This window comes from Cricetulus griseus, chromosome 4 (genome assembly GCF_003668045.3).
Source record: "Cricetulus griseus strain 17A/GY chromosome 4, alternate assembly CriGri-PICRH-1.0, whole genome shotgun sequence".
Lineage (NCBI taxonomy): Eukaryota > Metazoa > Chordata > Mammalia > Rodentia > Cricetidae > Cricetulus > Cricetulus griseus.
This window is the reverse complement of record NC_048597.1, coordinates 194,252,122-194,265,876: the sequence shown is the minus strand read 5'-3', so window position 1 is coordinate 194,265,876 and position 13,755 is coordinate 194,252,122. Positions and strand designations below refer to the sequence as shown.

Here is a 13,755-nt window from a genome sequence, read left to right as displayed (position 1 = left end):
AAAACAACTTAAATTTGCTATGTTCATAAAACTCTTGGGATGCCTCAGGGAAATAACACTGAGGAAAAGAGATTCACAAATGATAAGGATGAGTAGGGCTGTGATAGACAACTCACTTCTTAAGACAGTGAGGGTTTTTTTTTTTTCTTTTTTTTCATTGTGCCTAATGTCAACAAGTTCATTTCTTTGATAGAGGGTATTTTTAAAAATACGGTAATTATAAGCCATCATTACATCCATTTGTGGAAAGTAGGGTCAGTCACATTTCCAGTTCCGTTGGCAGGAGTGATAACGTTCTTATGAGTCAATTTCTAAAAACACCAATAGGACAAATAACATTCTGAGAGAGGCAAGCATACTGAGTGTACAGCTTCCAGTACACACTTCACTGCAGTGGTGCCTCAGACTTCAGTAATTCAAAACCAAAGCAAAGGGCCTAAAACAAATGTGTATCCACCTGTACCCTATGACACTGAAAACTGTGTCATTTAACTGTGACTACCCCATAGGCTCACTGGAAACAATGAGCCTAAATGAATGTGAGGCTCAAAGGGCCGAAACTACACACATAAGAAGGCCCATCAGGCCCTAAGTAGAGCTCACTCTTCTTCAATACCAACTTTTCCAAAAAATTCACACTGTAAGGGGTTTTGTTATACCATTTCACACATACTCTCTTCCCTGCTCACTTCCTTCCCCTATCCCCCTCCTGCTGGTCTCCTTCCGAAAGGCATCCTCTTTCCTATCATTCCTATTTAATTGCTCTTACCCCAGCTCCTTCCTTATGCTCACAATTGAAAATTTGGTAAAGGGAACATGAAAGGGAAAATATTAGAAGACCTGCTATGTCTGGTAATATACACTATTTATTTTGTTTTTTTGCTTATGATTTTGATGTTGGGGATTAAACCCAAGACCTTGCACACGCTAAGTACATGTTCTGTCAGAGCATACCCCTAGCCTACATATCTTATGTTTGTAGCCCAGGCAAATCTTGCCTCTGCATGCCAGGTGCTGAGATTATAGATGAGTGCTGCAATGTGTGATGCCTTCCTTATTTGCAATACATTAATAAGACTCGCTACTGTTAGCTGACTTAGAGAAATACAGTAAAATTTAAGCCCAATAGCCCTGTTTTGTGTATCACCATAGTAGCATAGGATAGCCTAATATGCAACAAATGAATGATGTCTCTATTCAGCTGTAGACATCAAACCTAACATCACTGAGCAGTCAAACATTGCCATCTTGATAGTAAGTACAGAGAAGGGCACAAACAACAAACTATTCACAGAATGTGGTTAATAGGGAAGCTACAGCTAGGCATGATTGCATACACTTTAATCTCAGCACTTAGAAGGCAGAAGCAGGCTGATCTGAGTTTGACACCAGCCTTAAGAAAATAAAAAAAGAAAGAGAGAAAGAAAGAAAACTACAGTAAAAAGATAGAGAATGGAGAACAGAGGTGATTAGAAGGTAGGAGCTGCAGTTTTCAAGTATTAAGTACTGCTTGGCCGAGAGGACACAAGCAAAGACATGAGGACAGAGATGGGCTGGTAACACACGCCAGTAATCCCAGCATTTTGGAGGCTGAGGCAGAAGAATTGCTACAAATTCAAGGCTAGATGGGTTATAAAGTGGAAGAAAGAGACGAAGGGAAGATATAGACCAGGTCAGAACAAAGACTGTGTGAGCTTATTATTTATTATAATAAACTAAGTAAAAAGGTAATAGATGCTTCAGACTAACACTAAAAAAAAAAAATAGATTCTGAAGCTACTCAAGCTGATTGGCTAAATGTGTGTATGACAATAAGACCAGTCAATAGGTTTTACACAAGTAATTGTAAGAATGGAGTTGCTATTTACCGCAACTGGAAAAACTAGAGAGCAAGTGTTTACACATCCATCTCAAACACCTGGCAACCAAGAAGAGATGCTGAGCAGTCAAGTTTGGAAAGTTCATCTAGAAATGAGAGGACTGAACTGGAAATACAAGTTTGGAAACTGTAAGCATAAACACAGCATTTACAATCACAACACTGGAAGAAAACGCCAAAGGCCGGCTTGAGTTCAGAAAGAGAAGAAAAGTGACCAAAGCCCAAGTACTGAGGCATCACACCTACGGTTCAGGGAACCGAGGAAGACTGGAAAAGATCAGTCAGCGTGAGAGAATAATACAAGTGTGCACTTGTCAGTGAGAACAACTACAACAAGAACAAACCCCAACTGTCTACTAAGAAACCTAAAAGTCAAAACACAGAACCCGTTTTGACAAAAATATGGAGGCCTGATGATCTTGAAGGTGGCTTTATTGGTGAGTGACAAAGGCAGTGAGGTGAGAATCATGGTTTGTAAAGACAGCACTCACATGCTTTTCCTCCTTAGTCAGGTAAATAAGAGCAGAGCTCAGGGCTCCAAGCAGAAGAAAACGAAACCATTGAGACTGAAATATTCAGAGACCTACTCTTTAAATGAATTAATGACCAGATAAGACTCAAACAAACATGTGCATGATCTAAGGAATTAAATCCAAGACACTGAAATGATAATCTCCAAAGTGAACAAACAGCAAAGCGGAGGAGAAAGTACAAAATATGGAAAAGAATTAACAGGGAAACTGAAACATTGAAAAGGAACCAAACAAGTAATAGGAACAAATGTTCAGTTAAGTAAAAGCCACACCAAAAAGTATCTTGACTAAAAAGAACAAATACTGGGGATGGAGGGCAAAGCAGAGACCATAATACACTTAGATATATAATACACACAGGCAATACTCCTAAAAAGTCTGGGATACATCCAAAAATCCATATCTGAGAATTCATAGATTAGAAAAAAGATCTGTGATAAATTAAAAAAGAATAGACAAATAAAATTGTAGCAGGAAATGTCCCATAGCTGGAGAAAGAAGTAGATATCCAAAGAGAAGAGGCATAGAATGTTCCATGATATGTCATGGTTGAGGAATCAGAACACAAAGCAAATAATATAAAAAGCAGCACAGGAAAAATCCCACTCACACATAAAGGCAGGGGTCACAGAGTAATCTGCATCATCTAGAAGCCAGAACAGCTTAAAATGAGCACCTAAAAACCAAGAATGTCAAAAGTTACTCTTCAAAATTAGTGGAGAAATAGGGTATTTTAAGACAAATTAAAGCAACTCATAAAACCAAGCCAGCACTGCAGAAAAAAATTTTTTTTTTAAAGAAATATAATACAGGAAAGAAAAAGAAAGCTTCTGTGGTGAATAATTAATGAATGTCTCCTGTAGCATCTGAACAGACAGTCCTCAGTTTGCGGTAATATTTAGGAAGGGTTAGGTGATGTGGCCTTGCTGGAGTAGATCACTGGGACAGGCTTTGAGAGCTTAAGGTTCCACTGCTGGTTTACCCTCTCTGCTTCCTAGTCCTGCCTCCATGTTTGTTGCTTGTTATACTTATGACATCATGGGCTCTTCTCCCTTCGGAATAGTCAGCCAAATTAAGCTCTAAGTTCCCTTGGTTAAAGAGCTTCATCACAACAACAGAAAAGGAACTAATACAGCTTTCTCCAGGAGAACACATGAAAAAAAAAAAATACACACTCTGTAGAAGCACAAAGAAGGGCCAGGAGAGAATCAAGTGTCTAACACAGTAAACAGCAAATGCCTAAAATCAACACAAGTGAAATAACAAAAATTCTGTCGACCAGAACACAACCTAACAAATTTAAGAAATAGCAAGTCTGTTTCAACAGCAATAATCTTACATGAAAACAGCCTGACTGATTAGAAAACAAGAATCAATTATTTTTTGTCTATAAGAAACACATGTAGTGAATAAAGACATCAAACAAACAAAACTTAAAAGTATTGAAGGACAGATATCAAAGCATAAGTATTAACAAGCAGTCATAGCTATTCTTCTAATAAAGTAGACCTCAAACCAAAACTAATCCAAAGAGATAAAGAGATTGTTACATGTTAATAAAAGAAACAATGTATCATGAAATACAACATTTATAAACATTTATGGGATGGATATTGGTGCCAATTTCATAAAACAAACACTAAAAGACATAAAAGGCCACATAGGTCCTGACATATTAATAGTGTGAGTCTTTGATACCCCAATCTTGTGTTTATGTAGCTCCCCCAAGCTAAAAGTAAAATCATTTCAGAGATAAATTATACCATAGATAGATGAATGTTATATAGAACATTCTGCCAAACAAACTCGGAATCATAGTGTCAGTACATGTAACCTCCCCAGCTGATCACACTACACAGCATTCAGCAAACCTTACAAATGAGACAAACTGCAGTAACCCCTTGTATCACATCAGGATAAAAATAGAAGTCAATAATAAGAAAAACTACAAAAATACTTGGAGACTAAACACTTTTAAATGAAACTAGAAAAATTGCTGGAGTCAAATGAAAATGAGAATACTACCTGCCAGAACCCTGAAATACAGCCAAGATAGTCATAAAGTGAGAATTTATAACTATACATGCTCATATTAAAAAAAAAATTAGAGCTCAGCCAGGCAGTGGTGGCACACTCTAATGAAATCCAGAGGATCATTAGAAAAAACTTTGAATACGTACATTTCAAAAAGCTAGACAACAAGAAATGGATAGATATTTAAGTGAATAACAGCATTACAAGCAATGAGAGTGAAGTTGTAATCTAAAGATTCCCCACAAAGAAAAGCCCAGGACAAGATGTGTTCACTGAATTCTATCATATTTTAAAACAAGAGCTAGTACTAACACTTCTCCAACTATTCCACAAAATAGAAAGTGAAGGAACAACACCAAATTCCCTCTACAAAGCCAGGGCTACCCTGATACCAAATCCAGATAAAGACAGAAAAAAAAAAAAAAAAGAAAAAAAAAAAGACAAACAAACCAATTTCTATGATGAACATAGATGTAAACGTTCTCAACAAAATATTTAAACAAACAAAACTTAAAACACATTGAAAAAATCAAATGTCACAACTAAATAGGAATCATCGTGGAGACTAACTCCTACACACATATCAATAAATGTAATAAATACGGAAATCACATGATCATCTCAACAGATTCAGAAAAGGCATTTGGCAAAGTTCACCATGTCTTCATGATAAAAATCCTATAGAAATTAGGACTAGATGGAACATCCCTCAAAACAATAAAGGTTGTATACAACATATATTAAACACAGGAAGAAGTAAATTCCTTTAAAATGATGAGTGTGACAAGGATGACTACTCTTGCTTCTTATTCAGTATAACACTCAGTATAAGTCTCAGCTAGAGCATTAAAACACGAGAAAGACAAGACAAATGGGATAAAAATAAGGAAAAAGCCAAACCACTCCTACTTGTAGATGACACAATTCCACTTAGCCCCAGTAAACACTTAGTATCAGGATTTAAAATCAACATACAGAAATAAGTACCCTTCATATATATCTACAGTGAACTTACAAAGATATTAAACAACATATACCAGTCATAACAACTCCAACAAGAGTACCTAGGAATAAACCTACTCACAACTTTAAGACACTCGAAAAGGAAACCAAAAAAGACAATAGACAATAGAAAGCTTTTCCATGATACTGAAATGGCAGTTAGTATCATGAAAATAGCTATATTACCAAAATTAATCTACAGATTTAATGTGCTATCCATCAAAATCTCAATGCTATTCTTCACAGAACTAGAAAAAAATTAAAACAATGTGGGATTTCATATGGAATAACAAAAAGACCATGAATAGTCAAAGCAATCCTAAGGACCAAGAATACATCTGGAGATATCATTACATGACTTCAAATTATACCATAGGGAAATAGAAGTAATGATAGCTGGGTACTGACATAAAAACAGATGGGCCAATGGAACAGAATAGAAGACCTGGAAACAAACCAGCAAAACTACTGCCATCTAATACTTGACAAAGACCTCAAATGCATGCATTGGAAAGATAGCCCATTTAACAAATGGCATCAGCAAGCTGGACTTTCACTTGCAAAACATGAAGTTAGATCTTTATCTTTCATCCTGTACAAAAGTCAATTCAAAGTAGAACAAAGACAATTTAAAACTTAAAAAAGTGAATCTGCTAGAGGGAAATGCGGAATATGCATTGAGATACAGGAAATAGCCCCAAGAATCAACAAATGGGACTACATGAAATTATAAAGTTCCTGTAGAGTAAAAGAAACTATAAACAGACAACCTATAGAACAAGAGGAAGATTTTAGCTACCTATTCTTCAGAAAGGGGACCAATACCCAGAATTACAGCGAACTGCAAAGTAAAACAAAATTGCTAATCAACAAACAGGCTAGTGAAATAGACAATTCTTGAAAAAAGAAACAGGGCTGCCAAAACGGATCAGCTATTAGGAACACTACTCTCCTAGAGGACCCATGTTCAATTCCTAGCACCCGCATGGTGGTTGACAACTGTCTGTAATTATAGTTTCAGAGGATCCAATACTCTCTTCAGGCCTGCACAAGCACCCTACACTCAGCAGGGACAGGCAGAAGGAACTCTGTGATACAAACATACAGGCAGGCAAAAACTGAAATATGTAAAAGAAAGAATAAATTAAAAAGAAACACAAATGGCCAAAGAATATTTTTTAGGTGTGATCAAAGCCTAGAAAATATATATTAAAACTACTTTGAGATACTGCCTCATCCCAGTCAGAATAGACATCATCAAGATTCGACAACAAATGTTGGTGAGACGTGGGGAAGAGGAACACTTATTCACTGCTGATGCAGTCATTATGAAGTCAGTATGGAGGTTTCTTAATATTGCCCAGCTGTATCATTTGTGGACATGTACTCAAAGGATTGCATATCTTACAACACAGACACTTGTACATCTATGGCAATTGTCATTCTATTCACAACAGCAAGAAATGAAACCAACCTAAATGTTCACAAACAACTGAATGGATAATGAAAAATATATATTAATAATGAGATTTCATTTAGTTATAAAGAAAAATGAAATCTGTAGGAAAATGGATGAAAACGGAAGGTCATAATGCTACCTACCTACTATGTTGCACACTCATTTAAAAAATAAAAATACATTTAAAAACAAATCATTCAGATAAATTTAGGAAGTAATCTAATTGCAGGAATTTATGTGACTAGAACATTTTTAAGATGGGAAACCTCAAATAAATGAAACCCACTAATGAAAAATCTTACTGAGTGACTCTAAGCACACCAGCAGATCATGCCATGTCCTCATTCAGCTTTCCAGTCTCCTTGTGATAATATATAATGTGATAATACGTGACAGAAGGAATCTGAACGCACAGGCCACTGGAGAAAAGGCATGAGACTGAGATCCAGCTGTAGGTCTAAAGAGGGTAAGTTATTTTAAGGGAAGGAAGAGGAGGATATGAGGCAGATTTTCTGGCTACAGCCAAAGGCTTCTAGGAGATAAAACAGCTCCCATACTTGAAAAGACAAGTATCATCTGATACTTACCTTACTTGAGCCTCCACTGCCTATCTGTTTTAATATGGAATAAATTCTTCCTTTAACACAAATGCATTCATTTATTGATGAGGATCCTGAAATCTAAACAATTAAAATATATAAGTTCAAAGAAACATATCTAAGAAACTAGTCTGCATTAGGTATAGTGAAATGCTCCCAATTTTGGCCAGCCCAAATCTACAAAAGACTGTCTCAAAAAGAATCTAGAACAACAAAAACCACAAAAGATGAATAAGAGAAAAGTATGTCAAATGATTTCAGAGATAAACTTCTAAAGGGGATTCCTCTTTAAGTAATTTTTATTTAATCTGAATAGAAAATTGAAGAATGCCAGTTAATATCCAATGGACAAACTCCCGAGCTACCCATTTCACCTTTCTCTCCTATTTCTTTTCTTTTCCTTGCACCTCTTTACTTCCATATGCACGTAGTCAGTCTCCTGCCCACCCCATTTAACATTATATAAAAACAATGTGCTAAGGTGCAGTGAGCTTCAGTCAGTTAGACAATGACATTTCAATAACACCCATCCCTCTCTTCTGTCTTGACTGAAGTTCAAGAAGTTATGTAATTTCTCCAAACCTCAGCATCTTCCCAGGCAATCTATCAACTGATGCATATCAGTGCCCTTTCCTTCCTTCTCTTATAACTGGATGGTCTCGCTTTGTGCTTATAAAGAAGCTTAAGAGGCCATAGTTTGAGACAGTAAAGCTGAAATGAAGAGTTTTTGATTAGCCAAGTAACTAAATTGGATCAAAGTTGGAATAAATTTCAGTTTAACTGAGTCATGTTTTAAATCCAAAATGAGAGATTCTTCTAGGTAGTCTCCTATAGAAACAGACAAGATGGGTTCTAACTTCTTCATTCTCGGGACTTGAAAGACTTAAGTCAGAGCTGTCTCCTGTGTGTTTTCTTTGTTCCTCTGTAAACAGTGTTTCTAGGCAATAATGACTTTGACATCCTTACCCCTGCTGTGAACACTTTTCAGAATACAGTAATACCAGCAAACTCTACCTCAATACCAGCAGCTCCCTCTACGGGACTCCTTATCCCTATCCACCTCTCCTCACTGGGGCCAGAGCTTCCAAACTACTAAATTAGATCAGTTTACTCTGCTTCTCTTATGCCACCATAACTTCCAAAAACTCAGCAATGCCTTGAACACTGTTTTTTCCTTTCCCAAGCTACAGGCCACACCTGACTGCTTTTTAAGTCCCTCGTGGCAGCAGTATAGAACATTCTCCAAGCCCCATTCCCAGTCACTTTTGAACTGCCTTCTAGATTTTAGCCAGAACAGGACTTGTTACCACTAACAGGTCAATAAACTGATCTTGAGTCAACATAAATCTCTCTGTCTCCCTCTGGAGAAAAGGTTTTTCTATGTAATCCTGGATGTCCTGGAACCTACTATGAAGATCAGGCTGGTCTCAAACTCACAGCGATCTTCCTGCCTCTGTGTCCTAAAAGCTGGGATTAAAGGCTTGTGCCAACATGCCAGGCTTTCCTTTCACTTTGTAACTTATATAATTTCAAGTCTCCAGACTCTATCAAGTCTTTCCATAATTAGTTATATAATCTACCATCAGGTAATCTTTTGTTCATCTTTTTTAATAGTGGCAAAATATACATAACCCAAATGTTGCCTTTCTAACCATTTTTAAGTGCAATTCAGTGGTATTAGATACTCTAGTCAGTGTGGAAACAACACCACTATCCATCCCCAGAATTTTCTGTCATCAAATACTGGAACCCATTGCCTATCAGCAGCCCCCCAATTCCTCCCTTCCAGGTATGTAATCACTTTTCTACTTTCTATCAATTATTTTTAATCAGTTGGTTTTAATAGATGATCACTCTTTTGGCTGTTTCACTTAAATAACAACAGAAGTTAACATTTATAACTTTTAAGTGTCTGCCCATGCTCTGCTTTAAGAGTTACACATGCAATTAACGTAACCTTCACAACTCTTCTAGCAGTAGGTATTGTTATTTCTCCACTTGTTACATGATGAAATGGGTACAAAGAGTTCATCTGACTTGCCAAAGATCACACAGCTGGTGAATCACACAGCCAAGAGTCACCTCCATGAAGTCTATCTAAAAGACCCATGTTCACACTGCGCTGGGAGGTACTATACAATAATTTAATAACTTGGCACCTTTTTTTTGGTCAAATGGCAATTCATATGCCAGAAAAATCTTTGCTAGTTTACATTAATTATAATACATTCTAAGTACCTCAAATTGCTACGCTGATTATAAGATTCACTTTTCCAAATGAACTGCATGAAGCTGCTCATATATAGAAAGCAAGCTCTATTACAAGAGAAGTTTTACTAAACCATTCAATCTGGATCCTTGGGCCTACTCATTGAACATAGGTGGGAGACACTCTAGTCAAGATGTCAAAAAGTTTCCTAAAGAATAGACAGGGTCTGAAGACCTTTCCTGACAACCTGATACTGTGAAAGCAAGATCTCTGAGATTGACTGCAGCTTAACATGCCACCATAAAGCGTGCTCATCGAACCTGCAAGTTTTGAAGAGGAGTACTAAGACCTTGCTGCTGCTGCTGCTGCTGCTGCTGCTGGAGACAGGCAAGCTGGCTGAAAGGTGTTGATGATGACGGGCAAGCAGGGGGAAAGTCACTCTTTACAACTGGAGTCTTAAAACTGGAAAAGATTTTTTTCTTTAATATAAAACTATTAAATTAAAAGGATGGTTTTAAGTCTTCAGATACTCTAAAAATGGAGTCACATAAACCTAAAATTGCCACATTAGCTATTTTTTTCTTAAGAGCCAATATTTACATTTTCTAATTACGGCACATTACCTAGTTTTCATAATAGCTGATATTTATTTGTTCTACTTATATCATCACCAGGTATTTAATTTCAGGAAAATTGTTATCTCCTGAAAAGAAACCCTTGTTAATAAAATAAGCAAACTGAATTAAACATATGGAGTAAGGAGAATTTAACAGTTCAGTCAAGGCAAAGGTCTGCCACAGATTTTAGAACTGTTTTTTAAATAATAATGTTCTATGACAGTCTGCAAGAAATAGCCAAGAGCCAATTATGTCACCAAAGAGGTTTGGTGTTTCCGTTTGTGTGTCTGTTCAGTACACATTCACACTTTGCTCCCTTTGTTTGCTATTATAGCTACATTATCAGTAACAGTAGTTGGCACAAAAGAACTTTAAAAATATTAACAATATATAACTTGGGGCTGGAAAGGTGGCTGGGAGGCTAAGTGCACTTGCTGTGCAAGCACAAGGACCTGAGTCAGAATCCCCAACACCTATGTAAGAAGCTGGGCATGGCTATGTGCAGGCCCATAACCCTAGAGCATGGGGGTCACAGTCACAAGTATGACCAAGGCTTGCTAGCCAGTCTAGCCCCAGGTTCCATGAGAGATCCTATCTAAAGGGAATAAGGTGGAGAGTGACACCCCACTATGGCCTGCAGTTACATGCACAGACCTAAATAAACACATACACACATAAAGACCTTAACAAAAGCATTATTCTTTTAGCTAGCAATCATTCTTAGAAATCGCTTACATGAAATAAAAGGAGGCAATAATAAAACTATTAAACAGATAAGAAACTGGTTATAAAAAGCACAGTTCTAATTAGGATACAAAATGGTATTCTGCAAATAAAATTCCAAAGGCATTATGGAATTATATTACTCCTTAAAAACATTAAAAATAAAGCTGGGCTGTGGTGGTGTACACCTTTAATCCCGGCACTCAGGAGGCAGAGGGAGAGGCAGCAGATATCTGTGAGTTCAAGGCCAGCCTGTTCTACAGAGCTAGTTCTAGGACAGTCAGAGCTACACAGAGAAACCTTGTCTCAAAAATTAGGGGAGTGGGGGGTGAGAAATATTAAAAATATAGCCAACAGTTGAAGGTTATTTCTTTTATTTGAAATGCCACTCATTTTCTTTTGCAAAACCTTTTTTATTACACCTTTTCATTAGCCCTGACCATCCAGTTTCTCCCAAGTCCTTTATCTTTGAATACTTTCCAAACCATGTGAATTATATACCTGACCTCTTTCAGAGGCCATCTCATTACAAATACCACTTCCTACACAGAAATATCTATCCCTTTATTCATTCTAAGAATGCTAAACTTCTTTAAAACATGTGTCTCAGAGAGGCATACATGTTAACAAAAGAGAGAATGTGTTCTCAGATTCCCAAGCTCTAGGTAAAGATTACACTGACAAAGACTAATACTTCTACAACAGTCCTTAGAAACAGAATTACTATACATCAAGATAATACATGTGCAATCATAACCACTTTCCCCTTTGCATTTTATAGGTGACCAAAATGGATGTTGGAAAAAACAGTAATTTCAACGTCTATAATAAAGAGAGTGGGTTCAAGCAAGTTCAGTTTAGTCCTAAAACTTGTCTTATTTCTATTCACTACCTTGCATTCTGAGCTCAACACAAAAGGTAATTACCAGCTCATGTAATCATCCAAGGAATTGCTACTAGGTGTCTCACAAACAGATTTTGGATCAATCCATTTAGGAGCTGACATCGGAGGTGACTGCTTTGAAACTGATAAGGCAAGTTGCTCAACAGTGGTACACTTCTGCTAAAAGAAAATTTAAAATTCCATGACTTAAGAGTTTTAAAATTGGACGATATAACAGTTTAACAAATATAACCTTTACAATAATAAAAATATGAAAAGTAAAACATACTAAAACAGGTGGGCATGTGTGTGTTCATGTTTATGCATGTAGGTATTCACACATGTGCACATGTAAAGGTGGAGTTCATTGGTCAACTTAGGGTGCTCTTCAGATGCCATGCACCTCATGCTTTGAGACCAAGTCTCTATCTAGGATCTGAGGTTCATAGATTATGCTAGGTTGGGCCAACAGACCAATGAGCCCTAGGGACCCACCTGTCTCTATCTCCCTACAAGCACATGCCACCACCCCTGGCTTTTTACACTGATGCTCATGATATAAAGTCAGGGCTTCATGCTTGTGCAACAAGCACTGACTGAGCTCTGTCCCCTGCTCAACTTTTAGTTAAATTTTATTACAGATCATCCTAATATACTCTACTCACACTGGTTATATATCAGGAAGGCACACAAAATTATTTAACAAAACAAGCCATATTTATACAATATTCTTCTATCTACAGAGACAAACTTCAATTTGTGGACAGTCTTAGTTTTAGAAAGTATTTGCATTAGATTACATTGATTTCTATTATTATTTCAGACTATACTCAAGAATCATAATGGATAAATCTATTCTACTTTCTGTACTAGAATCCTCTGACCACTCTTCTTGAAATGTTTTCTCTTTCATTTAAGACATCCTCTGTGTACACAGGAGTGCAGACATGTACACTAGGATTAGTGATGAATATGTGATTAAGTAACTGTTCGAGTAAGTTACTGAGCAATGAAATGTCAGTGATAAGAGTGGGATGTGTGCACTTGTGATTTTGGAAGTAAGAAGTGAGCATATAAGTGTATGTGGCTACCAGGAAGGAATGGTCATTACAGAGGTTACAAATTTGAAGGCCAGCTATAAGACAGGTGATGCATAGGGTGGGTGTAGAAGCCAGAAGAAATCAGGAATTGCTGACTTTTTTATGACCCAGAGCCAAGTATTATTTGTTTTGTTGTAGACCAGTGGTTCTCAACCTGTGGGTCATAACCCCTTAGTCAAACCTATTTCCAAAAATATTTACATTGCAACTCGTAACAATAGCAAAATTACAGTTATGAAGTGGCAATGAAAATAATTTTATCATTGGGGGTTACCACAACACCAGGAGCTGTATTAGAGGGTCATAGCATTAGGAAGGTAGAGAACCACTGTTCTAAACAGTTTCACTATGTAGTCTTGGCTGGCCTGGAGCTCAGGCGGGCCTTGAACTCACAGAGATCTCCAGGAAGAGCCAATGCCTCTGGCCCTCATGAGCACCTGCATTCACAGGCACATATCCACATACAAAAATATTACCAAAACTACAACAGCTTATTAGTAAACTGACAAAAACAGAATTTCTCCTGACATGTACTCTTATTAAATCTATAGGTGCTACTGATCACAGTACTCTAAAAAAATAACATCTTGTAAATAAACGATCCCACTAAATATGGCATAAACACTTTATGCCATATTTTAAAACACAATACCCAACACAGTCATCAAGCTTCAGGCACATATTACTAAAGACAGTACTTTAAGACAACAAAGTTAC

At 37.0% G+C, this 13,755-nt stretch overlaps 1 protein-coding gene across 8 annotated transcripts in view; it reads right to left on the bottom strand.

The window, feature by feature from the left end:
* The window catches only part of Ttk (TTK protein kinase), a 41,185-nt gene that overhangs the window by 11,748 nt on the left and 15,682 nt on the right, over positions 1 to 13,755 (bottom strand). For 7 of the 8 annotated variants that reach the window (XM_027411042.2, XM_027411039.1, XM_027411035.1 and 4 more), the window contains exons 12-14: positions 11,982 to 12,118; positions 10,036 to 10,177; positions 7,495 to 7,587 (exon numbers count right to left, since the gene is read on the bottom strand). In XM_027411042.2, coding sequence (XP_027266843.1) covers positions 7,495 to 7,587; positions 10,036 to 10,177; positions 11,982 to 12,118 — 372 coding nt within the window. The remainder of the gene's footprint in view (positions 1 to 7,494; positions 7,588 to 10,035; positions 10,178 to 11,981; positions 12,119 to 13,755) is intronic. The other variant, XM_027411037.1, reaches the window with a different exon arrangement.